The 18,626-nt window shown below is 37.7% G+C and overlaps 1 protein-coding gene across 1 annotated transcript in view; it reads right to left on the bottom strand.

The window, feature by feature from the left end:
• LOC5568825 (protein amalgam) overlaps window positions 1-18,626 on the bottom strand; it is a 571,401-nt gene that overhangs the window by 185,278 nt on the left and 367,497 nt on the right. The window contains exons 4-5 of the mRNA XM_021845648.1: window positions 14,638-15,272; window positions 13,666-13,784 (exon numbers count right to left, since the gene is read on the bottom strand). Coding sequence (XP_021701340.1) covers window positions 13,666-13,784; window positions 14,638-14,707 — 189 coding nt within the window. The 5' untranslated portion in view covers window positions 14,708-15,272. The remainder of the gene's footprint in view (window positions 1-13,665; window positions 13,785-14,637; window positions 15,273-18,626) is intronic.

Genomic DNA, 18,626 nt, shown 5'->3' with positions numbered 1-18,626 from the left:
TGAAATTATTCTAGAGTGGATTTTGTGCTTTCACGAAAGAGACTGAAAGAGTAGAGATTGTGCTTTGCTTTGTCTCGCACAAAAACAAATTGTCTCCTGCGCCTTGCTTTGATTTTACTCGCAAAGAATGGGAGACGCACAATCAATTTCTGAGTGACACGCATGTTTTTGGCACTGCACTGAGTTTTCAGACATTCCCTGAATCCAACTGAGATCTTCCGAATGACAGCTACTTATCTTACCATCTGCTTCATATGGAAAAATACGTGCATGTTGAAAAACAAAACTTTTTTGTGCTACAGAATTTGTGGCTGACCGTAGCAAATGATAGCTTTAACCAATACTCGGTAAATGCTCTCACTGTTCAGCATTCGTTGTTACTTGGTGTTCGCGCCAACGCGAAGTTTGTTTATGAGTCCTTCCCACCCCTGTTCCATCTAACCTCGAGCCGCCGCGAGTATTTCGGCCTCTCATCCCGACCACTAACAACCACCCCAAATAACACACACACCACGTCGTTAGTTTTGCCTTGCACCCCATCCATTCGAGCGACATGATCAAACATGTACCTGTACGCAGTCAAGCCGACCAACCATCCAGCTATGTACAGCGTGAAGCAGCACCCAAAAGAGTTTCCACTACCACCACCACAACAGACACCAGTTAGCAGACCGATTGCAGCATCCAGTATGTAGTAAATAACAGGCAGTGGAATTTTCCACCCTCGTCTCCACAACGTTGTGCATGCAACGCTTTTGACTACCTGACACCTATAAAGGGAGCTTGCATGCGCAAGGAGATTATTCAGTTTTCTTTCAACCACCATTCTGTAAACATCAAGAGGAATAATATAAAAGTTTGAGTTAAAGTTACCAAACCGCCTTTCCCTCCACCAGTGGAAGGGCGATGACATATTGCAGGAGTAGAGAAGGGATAAAAGGAGAGAAGAGAAAAGAGTCAAAGCTCTCTCAATGCAAACTATATGGAAAACGCGCTTACCTGGTATACTGAAGGCGAAATGAAGAGGTCCAAAGAGATCTGTGGAAATCATTTGCTGCTTCGACGCGCAAGAACGCTAGTGAACGCTAGAGGAATATGATATGACTGCGCTCGTTCTTGGCGTAAATGGAGCACGGATCAGAACGTTTGCTAGTAAATTAAATTTACAAATAGGGAAGTTTCTAATTAAATGAATTAACTTTTGTAACTTATCATAATTACAACTGATTTATTGATAAACTGTTACCGTGATGAATCAAAATCCGGACAGGACCACTCTGGTGAAATTCAATCATTTCAATGTTAAATATCCTTCCTAGTGTGAGAATATTATTCCTACTATTCATGTTAACTATTGTTGACCATTGTAACATGAATCGACATCAAGTTAGTCTTGTAAATCATTAACAAAGACAAACACAAAAGTCGGTTCCGCTAGGACGCGTTTGCTTTCAAAATTAACGATAACCAAAGAAATTCTACTCAATGCGCCATCGCGTTTCGGCGATTCATCACGCGTTTGTTACGTGCTTATCATATGTGATTCATGTTCTGTAGTGATTTGTTTGTATTTTGTTCTCGGTAAAGTCAATAGTTTCGAAGAAATTAATGAAATGCATGTAATTCTGTGCTAGAAAAAGACTGTCCGGATACTTATATGTGTGGTTTCGAATCCTGACACAGTGTGTTAGCATACAATTTTTCAAAGTTCAAAAAGAAATACAACATCATAATTGTTCGAAAACCTGGAAAACTCGTTGAATGTTGTACCGTTGTGATTTTAAATAGTATTAACTGAAAATGTTTGTAAATTATGTGTAATTATTGGGGGAGCGATGCACATATCACAAGTATCTTTTGAAGACTTCAAAACCTACGTTTTATGATGTTTCTGTATAATCCAACAGAGGAACAACATTATTTTTACAAATCCATGAATCTTTGTATCGTGATATCAAGGTATGTTTAATGGTTTTTATTTTTTTTTAAAACAACTGCGATTTTTTTAATGTCCAGATTTTGATTCATGTGTCCGGATTTATGGACACGACATGATGCAGAATTAACTCAATTTTCATTAAATTCATTGTAAATTTGGTGAAAATTATCAAGTTCTAACCTAAAAGCTATCATCTCAAAGTAATACATAATAAAATAACGATTAACCAATCGTATGCAAGCATTTGAATATGTGTATCATCTTAGGTGTCCGGGTTTTGATGCATCACAGTAATCAGTATTTTTGTTTTCTATATTATTTTATTGCTTTCTCCAGTTGATAACTACTTCAGAACATCTTTTATCATTAAATGTGGTGGAAGAATCCCTACTTGGTATTGTTGGCGAAAATGAAAAACTGTTTTCGATCGAAATGGCATTTGAATATAAACAGGGGTGAATAATATTTTGCTTGTTCAGCACTAATCTCTCTTTTAAATATCTATATTTTTCAACATTTTTATTACAATCATGAATAATTATAATTCGTCAATCATATACTCCCTATTTCTATTTGTCTTGTTTCCTGTATACATTTTCCTCATAAATCGAGATAAAAAGATGTCGAAGAATATGATCAGTTGATCATGTAAGCTCAGGCTTTGATTTAAACTTTCATCAGTTTGAATATTCACTCTTGTATAATTTTCAGAGTACTCTTGGCTTTATGTGACTCCATTTTGCTGATTTGAAGAGCAGATTGTTCACTGTTAGATGATTTGACAGCAAATAAACAGAAATACAGAATGATAATACTGACATCTAAATTAGAAAAAAAAAATCAGATGGATTTTCCATCGAAAATTGAAATTCAAGGTAAAAGCAATACTCTTCGTCCCAACCTCACCTATCTAAAATAATCTATCCAGCCCAATGTGAAACAAAACCAAAACAACGCCATTATGGGTTCCGGGCAATTCGATCGGATAAACCTTAAGTAACTGTTTGTAAAACGCCTCTAAAAACAGGAAATCTTCCTAGAGTTCTTGATTACGATTCAATATCAAGCACCAGTTCAATAAAATTTTGTGAAATATTGTGTGCAACACTATCATCAAAAGAATTGCTGTTCCATTACTCGATATTTCCATGAGTCGATGGTCCCTTCAATATCGACTCATGGAGGTTTCACTGTATCTAGATATTTTGTGCAACACTATGGCTTACGTAAAACAAACTTGCTCCTTGTGGATCACTTGTCAATGCGGTATATAAAAAATCGACAAGGCATGTTTGATAAAATCTAAAACTATATTACTTAGAACAGACAGAAAGCGAGGATGTGAAAGAGGAGCGTACGCGTTGAAGGTCTCTCCATACATGTTGTATGAAAATCGCGCTTACCTGGCATACTGAAGCGATGCGAAGAGGGAATGGAAAGTGTGGTCAAGCGTGAAAGCAGTTCGTGTGGTGCTTCGACGCGCGAAAACGCTTGAAGATAATTTGAACTATTATTGGCAGCACTAATATTGCGCGTGAATTTCGAACTGATGAAAACAGTTGGGAGTAAACTAAATTAACAAACACAAAAGAAAAGTTCTTTTTTATATTTGAAAAAAAAAAATGTGTGCTTTGTACCACTGAACTGATCTTATACATTAAATTCCCCAAAGCAAAATTATCACTCGGCCATTCCGTAGAAAAAAAAAGGAAAACCACAATGTTCCATGACTTATAAATAAGAGAGTTGATTTGTTATCAATCATTAAAACCATAGCTTTTACTTCAATAAAACGGGAAATTGCTCTCAAATTTGATCGATTATTACCCGTTCGGAAAATCAATATTTACTTTAAAATTAACTGCAATTGGAACCATTCGTGATCTTGTTTATAATATCGATGATTCAAGTTTAGAAAAGATTCCCATAAACCATTTAAAGTACTCGTAGAAAAGGTATGCAATTAACATACTATTTCATTCCATAGATACAAACATGATATTATATCTATAACTAGTGTATTGTTTAAACTTCCAGTCGTCGCACGGTTAACCACCGTCAAAACCACTACACTGCTGTTGAGGACGAAAAGCGAGTTTTTTTTTTTCAAAAGTGTTGTACAAAATACAACAGCGCGACGACTGAAGTGTTAAGTGAATTTAAAGAAATTTTTCGTTCATAACAGCAGAAGTTTCATAATTTAATTTTGATTGGAAAAAGGCATTCAATTTCAAAATTCTCGAAAATTATAACCTTTTTTGAAAAAATATTCGGTAGGCTTGATAGATATCATTTTTTTAATTTCTTTATTAGTATCATTTCAAACATTACATTCATTTCTTCTGTGTGTTCTGTGTTATTAGACAACACTATCATCCTAATTTGGTAAAACAATTTTAAGATTTTATTAACATTTTGTTAACAACATATTACATTTCATTTTCCGTAGCAGTTCAGATTTTTTACAGGTGAGTTGATTTCACCTGCTTATAAGAGAAAAAACACGTTTTCAATTTACTTAACTTAACTTAACCTAAAAATATAACGCATTAATCGTGGCAATAGAAGATTGTAACGTTTTTGCCTGAAATTATCAATTATTTTATTTGACATTTGTTCCAATATTTCAACATTGGATATTTTATGTAACACATTAGTACTATACAAGGGAGGAAGCTTCAGAATCATTTTAAAAATGTTATTTTGAATTCTCTGAAGAGCTTTTTTAAAGACAATTTACACCGTCTTCAGCCATAGGCTGCACAGACTGAACATAACTAACATTAGACAACGGACACACGGAACAACCAGTGGACCAGTGAAGAATTTTTCGTTTGACGAAAAGTTTTCTCCGACTGGGGCGGGAATCGAACCCACACTCCATACCACAATACGCCTAAACGACTGACGCCGCTAACCTAACGCTAACGCTAACCACATTTCCTGGTTACAATCACAACAGCTAGTCCATATTGATACAGCATACAGCATGGTTGGTCTGAAAACTTGTTTGCATATCAAAAGCTTGTTCTTAAGACAAAGTTTTGATTTTCTATTAATAATGGGATAGAGACATTTTACATATTTGTTACATTTGACTTGAATGACCTCAATGTGATTTTTGAAAGAGAAATTCTTATCTTGCATGAGCCCTAGATACTTACCTTCATCTGACAAATTTATTGAAACCCCTCTCATCGTGACAACATGTCTACTTGAAAGTTTCAAATAAAGAGCTTTTGGTTTACGTGGGAATATTATTAGTTGAGTTTTGGAAGCATAAGGAGAAATCTTCCATTTTTGCAAGTATGAAGAAAAAATATCCAAACTTTTTTGCAATCGACTACAGATGACACGGAGGCTTCGTCTTTTGGCGGAGAGGCCTGTGTCATCCGCAAACAAAGATTTTTGACATCCCTGACTCTGGTAAGTCAGATGTGAAAATATTGTATAATATTGGTCCCAAAATGCTGCCTTGGGGAACACCAGCTCTTACAGGAAGTCTGTCAGACCTGAAGTTCTGATAATTAACTTTAAATGTACGGTTTGACAGATAACTTTGAATTATTCTAACAATGTATGTTGGAAAATTATTTTTTTTTTAATTTTACGATCAAGCCTTCAGTGCCAAACACTGTCGAATGCTTTTTCTATATCTAGATAAGCAAGACCAGTGGCGCAGTGGCTTAACCTTCCCAACAAAAAAAAAAAAAAAAAAAGCAAGACCAGTAGAATAGCCTTCAGATTTGTTGGAATGAATCACTTTTTTTATACACGTAAAAGTTGATGAGTGGTCGAATGTCCATTGCGGAATCCGAACTGTTTATTGGCAAAAAATGAATGTTCGTTGATGTGGGCCATCATTCTGTTCAAAATGACTTTTTCAAAAAGTTTACTGATGGAGGAAAGCAAACTGATTGGACGATAGCTAGAAGCTTCTGCAGGATTTGTGTCTGGTTTCAAAATTGGTACAACCCTAGCATTTTTTCATTTGTCAGGAAAATATGCTAATTGAAAACATTTGTTAAAAATATCAACTAAGAATGATAAGCTACTTTCGGGAATTTTCTTGATGAGGATGTAAAAAATTCCATCATCGCCAGGAGCTTTCATATTTTTGAATTTTTTAATAATAGTTCTCATTTCTTCCAAATCAGTATCCCAGGAATTTTCGAAAATGTTCTCTTGATTGAGAATATTTTCAAAGTCCTGAGTAACTTGATTTTCTATTGGACTAGTAAGTCCTTAATTAAAATTGTGCGCGCTTTCAAACTGCATAGCAGTTTTCTTCTTCCAATGCCGGTATTGGCTTCTGAGGTTTTTTTTTAATTTTAGATAATTTCCAAAAATGCTTAGAGCCAAGGTACAATTGAGAAATTTTATTTTCAAAATTTTTGTTTCTTAATTGAGAAAAAACGTTTCTAGATTTCTTATTTATTCTGTTATATTTTTCTCCAATTTTTATGTTGTTCCGCCCACGCAGTTACGGATCACCCACAGTGACGGATCACTTTGGCGTTCAACATCGAATAACTTGCCCAAAACATAAACGTTTACGTAAAACATGTTTTTCCCATGTTATACTATTTGTCTTCTACCATTTGTAATGTTCAACCGCTAAATAACGGTGTATTTGACAAATGTTTAGTTGGTACCACATAGCTATCATTATATGGTCGTTTTCTGTAAGAAGTGCCGTCAGCATTCATAAGCTCCCACAGGTGGTAAAATTCAAATGTTATAGCATAAAACATGCTCGTTCGCTTCGATTCAGTATGAATTCATCATTGGAAAACATTTTTCTTGATTGTTGATTCTAAATACCAAATATTAGCACTTCTAACTAGTGATCCATAATATGGACCAGGAAATGATTGTTTACTACGGTTATGGATCACATCCAAGGAATGTAGATTTCTTCGCACGCCATCGAGAAGCAGTCTTCCTGCTTGATGAGAAATGATTTTAACAAACTTGATACATTCTACAGAGTCGCCTTTACAGGCCTCTGTTGATGCGAATGGGACATGGGAAAGGAGAAGAAACCGAATAGAGCAGCCGTGCGCGCTCTCTCTCCGGTCGCAGGCAGCATGCTGTTGCCGAAGCACAAAATCAATGAAAACACGGAGCGCATTGAAACTCTTTCGAAACCTCTTCCAATATGCCATACCATTTTTACCTCTCCTCTTCTCTTTTCGCCAACACTTCACTTCACTTCTCTTCTCTTTCAATATGTCATCAGCCGAAGCCAACTAGCCTTTTTGAAGGCTAGAGTTGCAAGAGCCCCCTCCAGTCGAGCTATCGGTCCTGTGCCCTGTTGCTCCCGGCAACAGGTGGACGGAAGATCAACAGATCTTTCCGTTCCCGCTCACCCGAGCCAAAGTCCCAGTTGCTCGCCGCAACATATGGTCCAATCGAGCCGGATAGAGGAGCCAGTTCCTTGAAGGCTGCAACAGCAGCAGAGTCAGTCGTCAATCAACAGATTGAGACAAATCCATTCCAATTGCTATCGCCGATAGCAATCAGCTTTCCTACCAAAGGATTGCTGTTGTTCCTGCCCGGTAGCTCGACACAAGAGCGAAAAGAATATTCCTGGTTTCCATTGGCGGAGAGGAGACGAAATTCCCCAAGTGAAGTGAACAGAGACAGTGAAAAAGTCCCGAAGTCCGAATCATTTCCACCCCGAAAGTAAGTCGCGCGCGTGTGAAGTGGTTCCAGAATGGCCGAAGTGAAAAGGCTGTTCGCCCAACGTAGCCTCGTCGAGGCAAAAGTGAAGCGGCTCCAGGAACAGTTGGTTGACAGGGATGGTACCAACCGACCAAGCTTTGCACGAGTGAAGCTTTATGGAAGTGAGCTCCAGTTCCTGTATCGAGAATACCAGAGAGTGTATGGCGAGTTGCTGTCTGCATTTCCAGCCGAGCGGTATGCAGATCTTGACGAGAATTATGAGCGCTTCGAGGACCTCCATTTTGATGCCTGCTTACTGGTGGAAACGTTGTTGCTATCCTTTCCGACCACCGGTAACAAGTACCAGCACAGTCGAGCGTTATCATACAACTATTTCGCTGCGACCACTGCGCCACGCTGGCGCACCCCGATCATGCGAAGCCGATCACCGAATCCACCGACGGAACAGTCCGTTCCGATTCCAGACGTGATGGAGAAGCCAAACACGTCGCCACCGAAAGAGTTGTCCCCAGAGCAGCTGTTCCCAGCCCAAGCGAACGAGTTGAAGGTGAGCCAGTTTGCCATCAACCCAATCCACTCCTTGCAGCCACCAAGCGCTGAAACTTCAGCCATGAAGTTAAATCCTGTGTGTGGAGCAGCCCTGGTCCGTTCCGACGGTGATCTCGCCGAGGTCATCAAGAGCAAGTCGGCACCAATGCCGATTGTCCCGTCTTCTGTTGCTCCAATAGCTCAGAAGTGCCATCGTGAAGAAGATTCCACCCACAGTGGAAAAATGCCAACGACGTGTGAAGAGGTGACAACCGTTGCCTACGAAGACGAACCCAATCCTCCGTGCAAGCAGAGTGAGTATTCTGCTAATCCAGCAAAGACCAACCCAGAGGAATTCCATGTCGGCAATGCATCAACCCAATTTGTCAACAACGTGAAAAACATTCCATCCTGTGAAGTGACGAACCCGATTCCAATCAACCTGGTTGGAATCCATCCGAAGCTGACGTCGTTCCAGAGAACTACCGGATGTGGTGCGTTACCGAAGTCGTTTCTTATGCCACCCGGTTTCCATCCACCGCCCAGGTTGGCATCGATGCCAACTGACGTGCCCAAGATACTCCAGAATCCAGCAGCAAGTTCCCAGTCGTTCCAGTGCGCAACCGGTTCCCGTCCGGTGCTCCAGCGGATCCCTTGTGTGGGTGGATTCCGCACAATTCCCATCAAGCTCCCGAGTGCGATCGGATTGTGTTTCAGTCCAGCGCCGAAGCAGTCATTCCGATTGACCGGATTCCATCCAACGCCGCAGCGATTCCCGTGTGTGGCCGGATCCATTCCGGCATTGAAGCATTCCTCCAACTTGACCGAATCCAATTCGGTAGTGAAGCCTTTCCAGCGTGTGTTCCCGGATGTGGCCGGATTCCCTCTGGTTATGAAGCAGCCGTCCAGTGTAATCGGATACCAGCCGGTGTCCCAGAGATTTCCAGCTGCAAGCGTGTTCCATTTGGTGGCCAAGAAGTTCCAATGTTTGGCCAGCATCCATCTGATTCGTGAGCAGCCATCTTGTGCGACCGGACCTCGTTCGGTTCTGAAACAATTCCCGCCTAGTGTCGGATCCCATCCGGCACCAGAGAAGCCTCCAGATGTGACCGGTATCCCTCCTACGGTTCCCAAGCCTCCAGGTGTGACCGGTATCCCTCCGGTATCCAAGCTAGCCATGCCGTCTACAGAAATGCCTGCGAGATTCAAGCCGATTCTGATGTCAGCCGGCATCCCTCCGATCAGCAAGCCAATCCTGAAGATGAGCGAGATATGTCCAGCAAAGCACCCGTGTCCAGTGTCAACCGGAAGCCATGCGGTATCCAAGTGGTTGCGGTGTTCAACCACGATTCCACCGATAGCGATGCCATTCCTAACAACAGCCGGAATCCATCCGGTAAAGGAGTCAACCCCGATGCCCACCGGAAAACGTCCGGTATTAAGCGAAGCCCGAAACCAGAGATTGACCAAGAAGATGATGCCGCCGGTCAACCCGACTGGTGATTCCAAGCAACCCTTTACACAGTCCAGGCCGGAGAAACCACCAGATGAAGCCCCCATGCGACGTCGAGCCAGCGAAGCCATCCCGGAGTGCGTGTCCCGAGCGCATCCACCCAAAGATGTTCATCAAGTGGTAAGCAAGCTTTCGATTTGTGGTGTGTGCCTATTCCCTATCCTGGCTCAAAGTGGTTTCCCCAGTCCACCTTTGAAGAATCCCATAGAAACATTAGTGTTGTTGAGTTTCCATTGCCAACTTGAAGTTTTGTTCCATTGAGTAAGATGTGTATCCATGTAAGATTTCCACCCACAATACAGTCCACTTGACGAGTCCTACAAGAAATGATAATTCCATCAAACGATCTTTCAAGTTTTGTGCCTTACCGAGTTTGTTTCCCTTATGTCGATTCCTTATCCAGTGTTTGTTTAGCCCTTTCACCGAGTCAAGATAGTTCGCCAATCCTTATTGAAGCTTATGTACCCACAATGCCTAATAGTATCCAGTTATCCAAATACAGTCCACAAGTATTGATACATCCGTGTAAATCCCCAACATTTGAGTTAGTATGGCAGTCTACCATAAACTGCCCACCAATGTTTTCTGTATCACCTGTGCCCTTTGTGTAATTAAAGGTTCCTTGCAGTGCCTTAAGTACAATTCCCTTTTATCTCGATTATTTCCCTTTGTGACATACAGCCACCAAAGTTGACCTATTCCAGAAGTGTGGAAAGAGTTTCTTCTGCCTCAAGTGTGTCGCCAGTTGATGATTCTGCTTTGTGATCTCCTGTGAAACAAGCAGCTCCTTCCGCATGTAAGTCCGTAGTTCCTTCCATTATAAATCGTAGAAAGCTATTGTTTCCACCCTGACAGTCCTTATGAGTCGAGTCCCAGAGTTCCCCATCATCGTGAATTTTGTCGTCATACCAAGTCCTCCATTGAATCCATCCCTTAACCTCTTTTGGCCGGGGAGTATGTTCGCGCCAACGCGAAGTTTGTTTATGAGTCCTTCCCACCCCTGTTCCATCTAACCTCGAGCCGCCGCGAGTATTTCGGCCTCTCATCCCGACCACTAACAACCACCCCAAATAACACACACACACCACGTCGTTAGTTTTGCCTTGCACCCCATCCATTCGAGCGACATGATCAAACATGTACCTGTACGCAGTCAAGCCGACCAACCATCCAGCTATGTACAGCGTGAAGCAGCACCCAAAAGAGTTTCCACTACCACCACCACAACAGACACCAGTTAGCAGACCGATTGCAGCATCCAGTATGTAGTAAATAACAGGCAGTGGAATTTTCCACCCTCGTCTCCACAACGTTGTGCATGCAACGCTTTTGACTACCTGACACCTATAAAGGGAGCTTGCATGCGCAAGGAGATTATTCAGTTTTCTTTCAACCACCATTCTGTAAACATCAAGAGGAATAATATAAAAGTTTGAGTTAAAGTTACCAAACCGCCTTTCCCTCCACCAGTGGAAGCCAACTAGCCTTTTTGAAGGCTAGAGTTGCAAGAGCCCCCTCCAGTCGAGCTATCGGTCCTGTGCCCTGTTGCTCCCGGCAACAGGTGGACGGAAGATCAACAGATCTTTCCGTTCCCGCTCACCCGAGCCAAAGTCCCAGTTGCTCGCCGCAACACTTGGGTAACCAAGATTGTATATTTAACTGTTTGCGGTTAGCACCTTATCGAAATTTTCTGATGAGATTTAAATTATAGTATCTGGAAAAAATATCTTAGTCAATCCTTTAGTTTTCCAGTATAATCTTAATGTTTACTCTTTCTTTGAGATGTTTATATGATCGATTTTTATTTTTTTTTTAATTTGACGAAACCAGTATCAGTATTTGTGAGGAATTTCTTAATATTTTTCTGAAGAACATTTAAGACGAGTTTTGAAGGAATAGTATCAATTTTAGCAAAACTTCGATATTTCCAGCGGATCCAAAATTTTTGAGAACTTTTTGGTAAAATTCGTAAAATATATGTTTAGTCAAATTAGTGAAAACTATTCGAAGGAATACAAAAAAATGGTTATTTGAAACATTTTGTCGAAATTCAATGTTGAATTTTGTTTAATTAGAGAACACTACTGTCAACATTTTAGAACACAATTTTGGACAAAAACATATTAGGGCCTTAAGATAAAAGTTTATATAATAATTTCTGGAGTAATTTTTAGTTACATTTTTTTTTATTAAAATCAACAAAGCACTCATTGTGTAGAATAACATATCTTTGGAAGATACATGGCTTTTAAAATTACCAATGTCTGAAACCTACTTATCCATCCATTTTCGCATTTTTTTTATTTTAAACAGCATGTTCATTCGAAATTTTTTGCATCTTTATACACAAATTCCACACAAATGATAAGTATACGCACAATTTAAAAGGTGTTTATTGCTACATGATTGTGAATTGTGAATCTTTAACGTCTACATATCACTCCAATTTTTTTCCGAGCCATTAGTAAAAAATAAATAGTTCATGATCATAACTGAGTGCGCAGTAATAAAAATATTACCTATCTATCGGTGTTATTTTATTCACCAAAAAGTCAAGTCTTTGAAAATAATTGTAGGAATCTTTGAAAGATCAACTGGTGAAATTTTCTTAAGGAATCACTGAAAGGTTACGTGGGTAATCTGCTGAAAGGATCTCTGAAAGATAAACTTGATGGGTTGCTGAAGGAATCTCTTGAAGAATCCTCGAATAAATTTCTTCAAATTTATAATAATAATTCTTGAAATAAAAATCTTGAAGAAAACCTCGGAAAAATCATTGTAGAGATTTTGCAACAGGAATATTTAAAGAATCCTTGGATAAATACCTGTTATTTTTTCCGGAGAACTCCCTGGAATAATCCTAGAAGGCTTTCATGGATAAATTTCTGGAGATATCCTAGAAAAAATCTCTTAAGGAATCCAACAAGGAGATTTTGCTGCAGGAATTCATGTAGAAATTTTCCTGGAACAATCCATGTGGGAATTTTTATGAATAACTCACTGGAAGCAATCATGGAGAAAAACCAGGAAAAATCTCTGAGAGTAGCCCTGTAGAGGTTTTCCTGTAGGAATTACCGTATGAGTCTATGGAAGAATTTCTGGGAGAATCGCTGAATGGAACCCCTTGTGGAATAGAAGAGAGCCCTGCCGGAACTTATCAGTAAAAACCAGTTGTGATCGTAAGTATTTCATATAGGAATCCCTAGAAAAATTCTGAAAAGAATCCCTGGTGAAATCTCTAGAAAAATCGGTACTGTATGTTTTTCCAAGGAATTTCTAGAGATATGTAGGGCATTTTTTGGAAAAATCTCTGATTGATTTCTGAAGGAATAAGAGTATCGCTAGATAAATTTGTAAAGGAGTCCTTGGAGGTATTCATTAATCTTAGAAGCTTTGCATAAAGAAATCCTTGGATTCCTTTCTGAACTGTTTCAAAATTGTATTGACAGTTATGCATAGAAATTGAACAAGGAGACGAATTGACCCTATATGCTTAATATCTTCTTCTTCCTGGCGTTACGTCCCAGCTGGGACAGAGCCGGCTTCTCAGCTTAGTGTCCTTATGAGCACTTCCACAGTTATTAACTTAGAGCTTTCTTTGCCAAATGACTATTTTTGCATGTGTATATCGTGTGGCAGGCACGAAGATACTCTATGCCCTGGGAATCGAGAAAATTTCCTTTTACGAAAAGTTCCTCGACCGGCGGGATTCGAACCCACGACCCTCAGCATGGTCTTGCTTAATAGCTGCGCGTTTACCGCTACGGCTATCTGGGCCCCTATATGCTTAATATAAAGTTTATGAATAATGTTAACCCTTTTAAGTTTTATTTTCTAAAAGGTATAGTAAAAAAAATCAAAATCTATGAAGACCAACATAGGACAATTATGCGTTGATCGGCAGTATAATACCGATGCTCAATGAACAAGAAAACCGTCATATCAATATTCCAATTCCTGGTAATTAATGAACGTAAATCTATCCATTCTCACTTACCCGATATTGTCCGAGATTGTTAACTACGCAAGTAAATGACACATCCCGTCCCTGTGTCACCGTAAGATTGTCCAACGGAGCCAAGAACTCCGGCTGTGTCTCCGTTTGCGATCCATGTCCTGCAGGAAAAAAAAGCAATGCAAATGTAAATCAAACAATCCCATGTTTAAATTCATCTGTTTGCACAAAATACAACAAAAAATTCCATTCCGCACCATTCCGCTTCAAATGTAAGGGAAACTTGCGTAATTATATTCAACAAATTAAACCAACGAAACAATTATGACAATTTATCATCGTAGGAGGGGTATGTTTTTTTCCTCCAGAATTTGAATAAAACCAGAAGGATGCAGTTCGTGCAAGGCAGCCTTTTGAAAGCAACAATAAAAAAAATCGAAAATGCTCCATAATAAAAACACTATCCTATTCACCATGAGCTACCTGTTCTTAAACCAGATAGAAATCTCTGAAAAGGATCCAAAATATTTTTTTAATTGATTCTGTAGCTTCTTCTCTGGTATAGTACTAATGAGTTACATAGAATATCCAATGTTGAAACATTGGAACAGATGTCAATTAAAATTATTGTTAATTTTAGAGAAAAAACCTTACAATCTTCAATTGCCACGACTAATGAGTTATATATTTAAGTAAAGTTAGGTTTAGTTGATTGAAATCGTTTTTTCGCCCTGTACGTTTTTTAAATTGAGTTACTGTATGGGTACACATCATTTTTTATAAGACGCATACGCTTATATTAGTGTTGTATTTTCAAATAATTCAGTGGTACAATTTTTCACTTTAAATTAAAAAAATGTGGTTTTCCTGGTGCCTTTTTCATGGAATTTTATTAAATTCTAATGGTAAAAATCTTCATTAATCATGGCGCAGTTTTTAATTTTGAATGGAGCCTCTTCTTTTTCTTATAGTCGCAAAAACCTTTTATCCGTTCGTACCCACCCACAAACTTACCATTCACCAGTATGGCCACAAACAATATATTCAACAAAAGCTTGAGCTCCACAAAATTTATGTGTCCCATTTCTATGCTTCGTTTCGGCACTGTGCTCGGTTGCGGGCTTCACTTTTACTACTATTCCTAGCGCCACTTTGAGATATTAATGTTCTCCTCTTCCTTACTCTGGTCGGTCGTTTACTACATAACCAACGAATTCACTTTTTCACACAATAAAAGAGCCAATGCTCGCCACAAAACACTACTCTAGTATGCACATTTGGCCTCTTCCCTGAGCGGTGCTTCCATATCTCGTATTGTTTTTTTTTTTCACTTTAGTAAGCTAAATAGTCACGTGGCCAGATTGGGATATTTTTGGGGAAAAGCAATTCCAAATTGCATTGGAAATGTATGAACCGGGCAATGGCGGAGATCCGTGCAGATGGTGCCTCCTCTTCTGTAGTACCGAGAAATGCAAAATTTTCACCACAGCAGCGTGCTACTAGTTCTTCGTTTAGGGCGAGTTCCTCAGGCATTGCTCCATTCTTCTAATGATGACGCTGATGATAATGGGTTTCTACGGTAACTGAGATCTACGCCGGGTTGAATGCTTTCCTAATTGTGTTTTGGGCAGCTTGCAGGGAGTGTTGGTCTGGAAAAAAACGGAGATGAGAAATAATTTTATTCATTAAGTGTGATAGTGAGATAATATTAAAGGGGAATTACGATACGCTATCCGCTTAACACTTGTCCGCCTAAGATATTCGTCACTTACACGGACGACGAAGCCTCAAAATCAGTTGGAACGCTAAATTCATCCCACTATATCTCGGCTGTCCTAAGCCCGATTTACAAAATTTTGGCACCTACAGAAATGTATGGGCTTCTAGATTCATGTCAGATTTTTGAAATATTTTTGGGAACTACTGTTTGATTTATAGTACTTAAAACACCGGAGCAAGTCCTAAAAAAAGTTCTAACCGGCGGTAATTTGTAGATAACTTAGAATTTATCGCGATAACCTATAGATTTTTTTATTGTATGATGATCGTATTAGTGTAATCTAACAATTGGCATTGAATTTTTGATTGTTAGCCGTTCAAAGAACTACAATATATTCACAAAACTGCGTAGAATACAGAAAAAATACAGTTTCAAATATAACTTGAAATTTATTGCGATGACCCAAACGTTTTATGATCTTAAAATATACTCATATTTAAGGCCATCAAATTTGCAGAACACTGATAATAAATTTCTGTTGGAAAAACTACAATATTTTCACAAAATAGTGAAAAATACGGGAAAATACAGGTTTTCTACAGTAATTTCATGTTTATCGCAATGACTCATCAGTTTTATACTTTTAATCTATTTGTGTGTTCATGAGAAACAAATTTCCTGAACATCGTTGATCGCTGTTTGTTCAAAGAACTACAATATATTCACAAAACTGCGTAGAATACAGAAAAAATACATTTTCAAATATAACTTGAAATTTATCGCGATGACCCAAACGTTTTATGATCTTAAAATATACTCATATTTAAGGCCATCAAATTTGCAGAACACTTATAATAAACTTCTGTTGGAAAAACTACAATATTTTCACAAAATAGTAAAAAATACAGGAAAATACAGGTTTTCTACAGTAATTTCATATTCATCGCAATGAGTCATCAGTTTTATAATATTAAACTATTTGTTTGTTCATGAGAAACAAATTTCCTGAACATCGTTGATCGCTGTTTGTTCAAAGAACTACAATACTTTCACAAAATCTTGTATAATACAGAAAAATCTTAAATTCCTGCTGCAATTCATTGATTGCCTTCAGATCAATTAAAATATTTGAAGTATTTTTAGTTATGAAAATAAATATATTTACAGAACATTTTTTATGTTTTTTAAAGAACTACAACAGTTTCACAAAACTATGAATAATACAAGGAAATTACGATCCTAACAACTGTTTGAAATTCATTGTATTCATTGTATTTTGTGATTTTAAAATTTTGTCATATTTAGGGTTATCAAGTTTTCACAATATAATCGATGAAATTTTTTTTTTGAAAGAACTACAATATTTTCAAAAATTATATAAATGTGCTCAAAAGTATTAGAAGCTGTTTATTTGTTTGTTCCTTTGGAATATTGTCAAACTTTCTAATTATGAAAACATAACCCAATTACTGAACTATAGCGGAAATAAATCCGAGGTACATTCGATTTGCACAATCTGCTGATTTAGACATAGCGTGATATATTCTAGCAATATTAACAACTTTCAAATGAAGTCGTCTGACTTTGTTTTTATGTGGTAAAATTATACTTTATATTAAAAACACAAGACGCCGTGAGCGGCTATTGGATCAGAAGGTATTTTTTATGTTTCAATAATCGCTCATTCAAAAATTATTATGTATACTATATTTTTTTTGCTGAAGTAGGTCTAATTTGACCATAAAAAAGCAGGATAAATAACGAAATTCTAATTATGTAATGCTTTTCATCCAGTATGTTCGTCACGAAATCTGTTTACCGTGAGCGGAATAGGAACACTTAGATGCAGTAACAGTTTCAATTAAATATTTTTTATGAATGTTTTTAAAATAATTTCTATATTAACGCTGATCATCTATACTTGGAGCTACATTGTAACATAAAAAAGTATTGATCGACTCTATAGTTATTTTAAAATGAACCTTCGAACACCTTACTTCCCTTAAATGAGGGGAATATGGTGCACAGATGGTACTCTATTTCTTTTCCCGGCGAAATAAGAAAACTACGGTGATAGTAAACAGTACGATGTGGTTAAACATTAAAATAAATGTAAGTTTTCCATAGCAATATGTAAAGAAAGTTTTTTATTGCATTCAACATTCTATTGTGATTGTAGTTCTTTTAAGAATAAAATGATAGTATTTTGAAGAAGATTTTTTAAGATGTGTCATGTTCAAATATTATTAAAGTAAAGCTGGTGGAATCGATTCTTACTGTTTAACTTTCTACATGGTAGCTAAAAGTATATGCTATTAGTACAAAATAAAAATGGATCTGAAAAAGTGACATGAAAATGGGTTTTCAATCAAGCCCTAGCTGAGACAGTGATTAGGGTAACTGCATATTTGAAATATTTACCTTTATATTTTTATTCTTAATTCTTATTATAGGTTATTAGATAGATGGCATCAAACATGTTCTTTTTTTATGAGAAAGTTTTGAACCATAAAATATACATTGGTAGGTCATTGCGTAAAATTATTAAATTACAAAAGAGTTCTTAGTTTTGAATAAATTATTTAATGAAAATATTTTAGTTCTTTGAACTAACACTTATCAACTTTCATTTATATTATTTTCTCGTGAACATGAAAATGGTTTGAATCAATAAAATCAATGCGTCATCGCAATGAATGTCAAACTACACTAGATATGAAATAATTTATAAATTGTCAAATTCATGGGTAATAGCGATTATTTTAAACTATTGCTGAAACATTTTTTTTTCTGCCATATGCTACGCAGTTCAATATATATGTTGTAATTCGTTAAATGTACAAATTACAATGAAAAATGTTTTGTTCGAATTATAACTTCATTGTTAGATAAGTTCCAAGTTGTGTACAAACAAACACTAATTTTTTTTAGACTAGCTCCAGTGTTTGTAGTACTACAAATCAAACAATAGATTCCAAGCACATTTCTATAATCGCACATGAATCTACAAATAAGGACAAACTAGGGTTGTAGCGATCAGCTTTTTTTAACACCGTCATCCATGTAAGTAAAATATCATTAATTGCGTTATTATAAGTAAATTAAAAATGATGTAATTGCGACAATAATGGATTAGCTACAATTTATGGGCTTCGTAGCCGTGCGGTTAGCGGCGTCAGTCGGTTAGGCGTATTGTGCTACGGAGTGTGGGTTCGATTCCCGCCCCAGTCGGAGAAAACTTTTCGTCAAACGAAAAATTCTTCATTGGTCCACTGGTCGTTCC

The sequence above is a fragment of the Aedes aegypti genome, chromosome 2 (genome assembly GCF_002204515.2).
Source record: "Aedes aegypti strain LVP_AGWG chromosome 2, AaegL5.0 Primary Assembly, whole genome shotgun sequence".
NCBI classification, from domain to species: domain Eukaryota; kingdom Metazoa; phylum Arthropoda; class Insecta; order Diptera; family Culicidae; genus Aedes; species Aedes aegypti.
The sequence above is the reverse complement of the archived record's forward strand: the minus strand, read 5'-3'. Positions and strand labels throughout refer to the sequence as shown.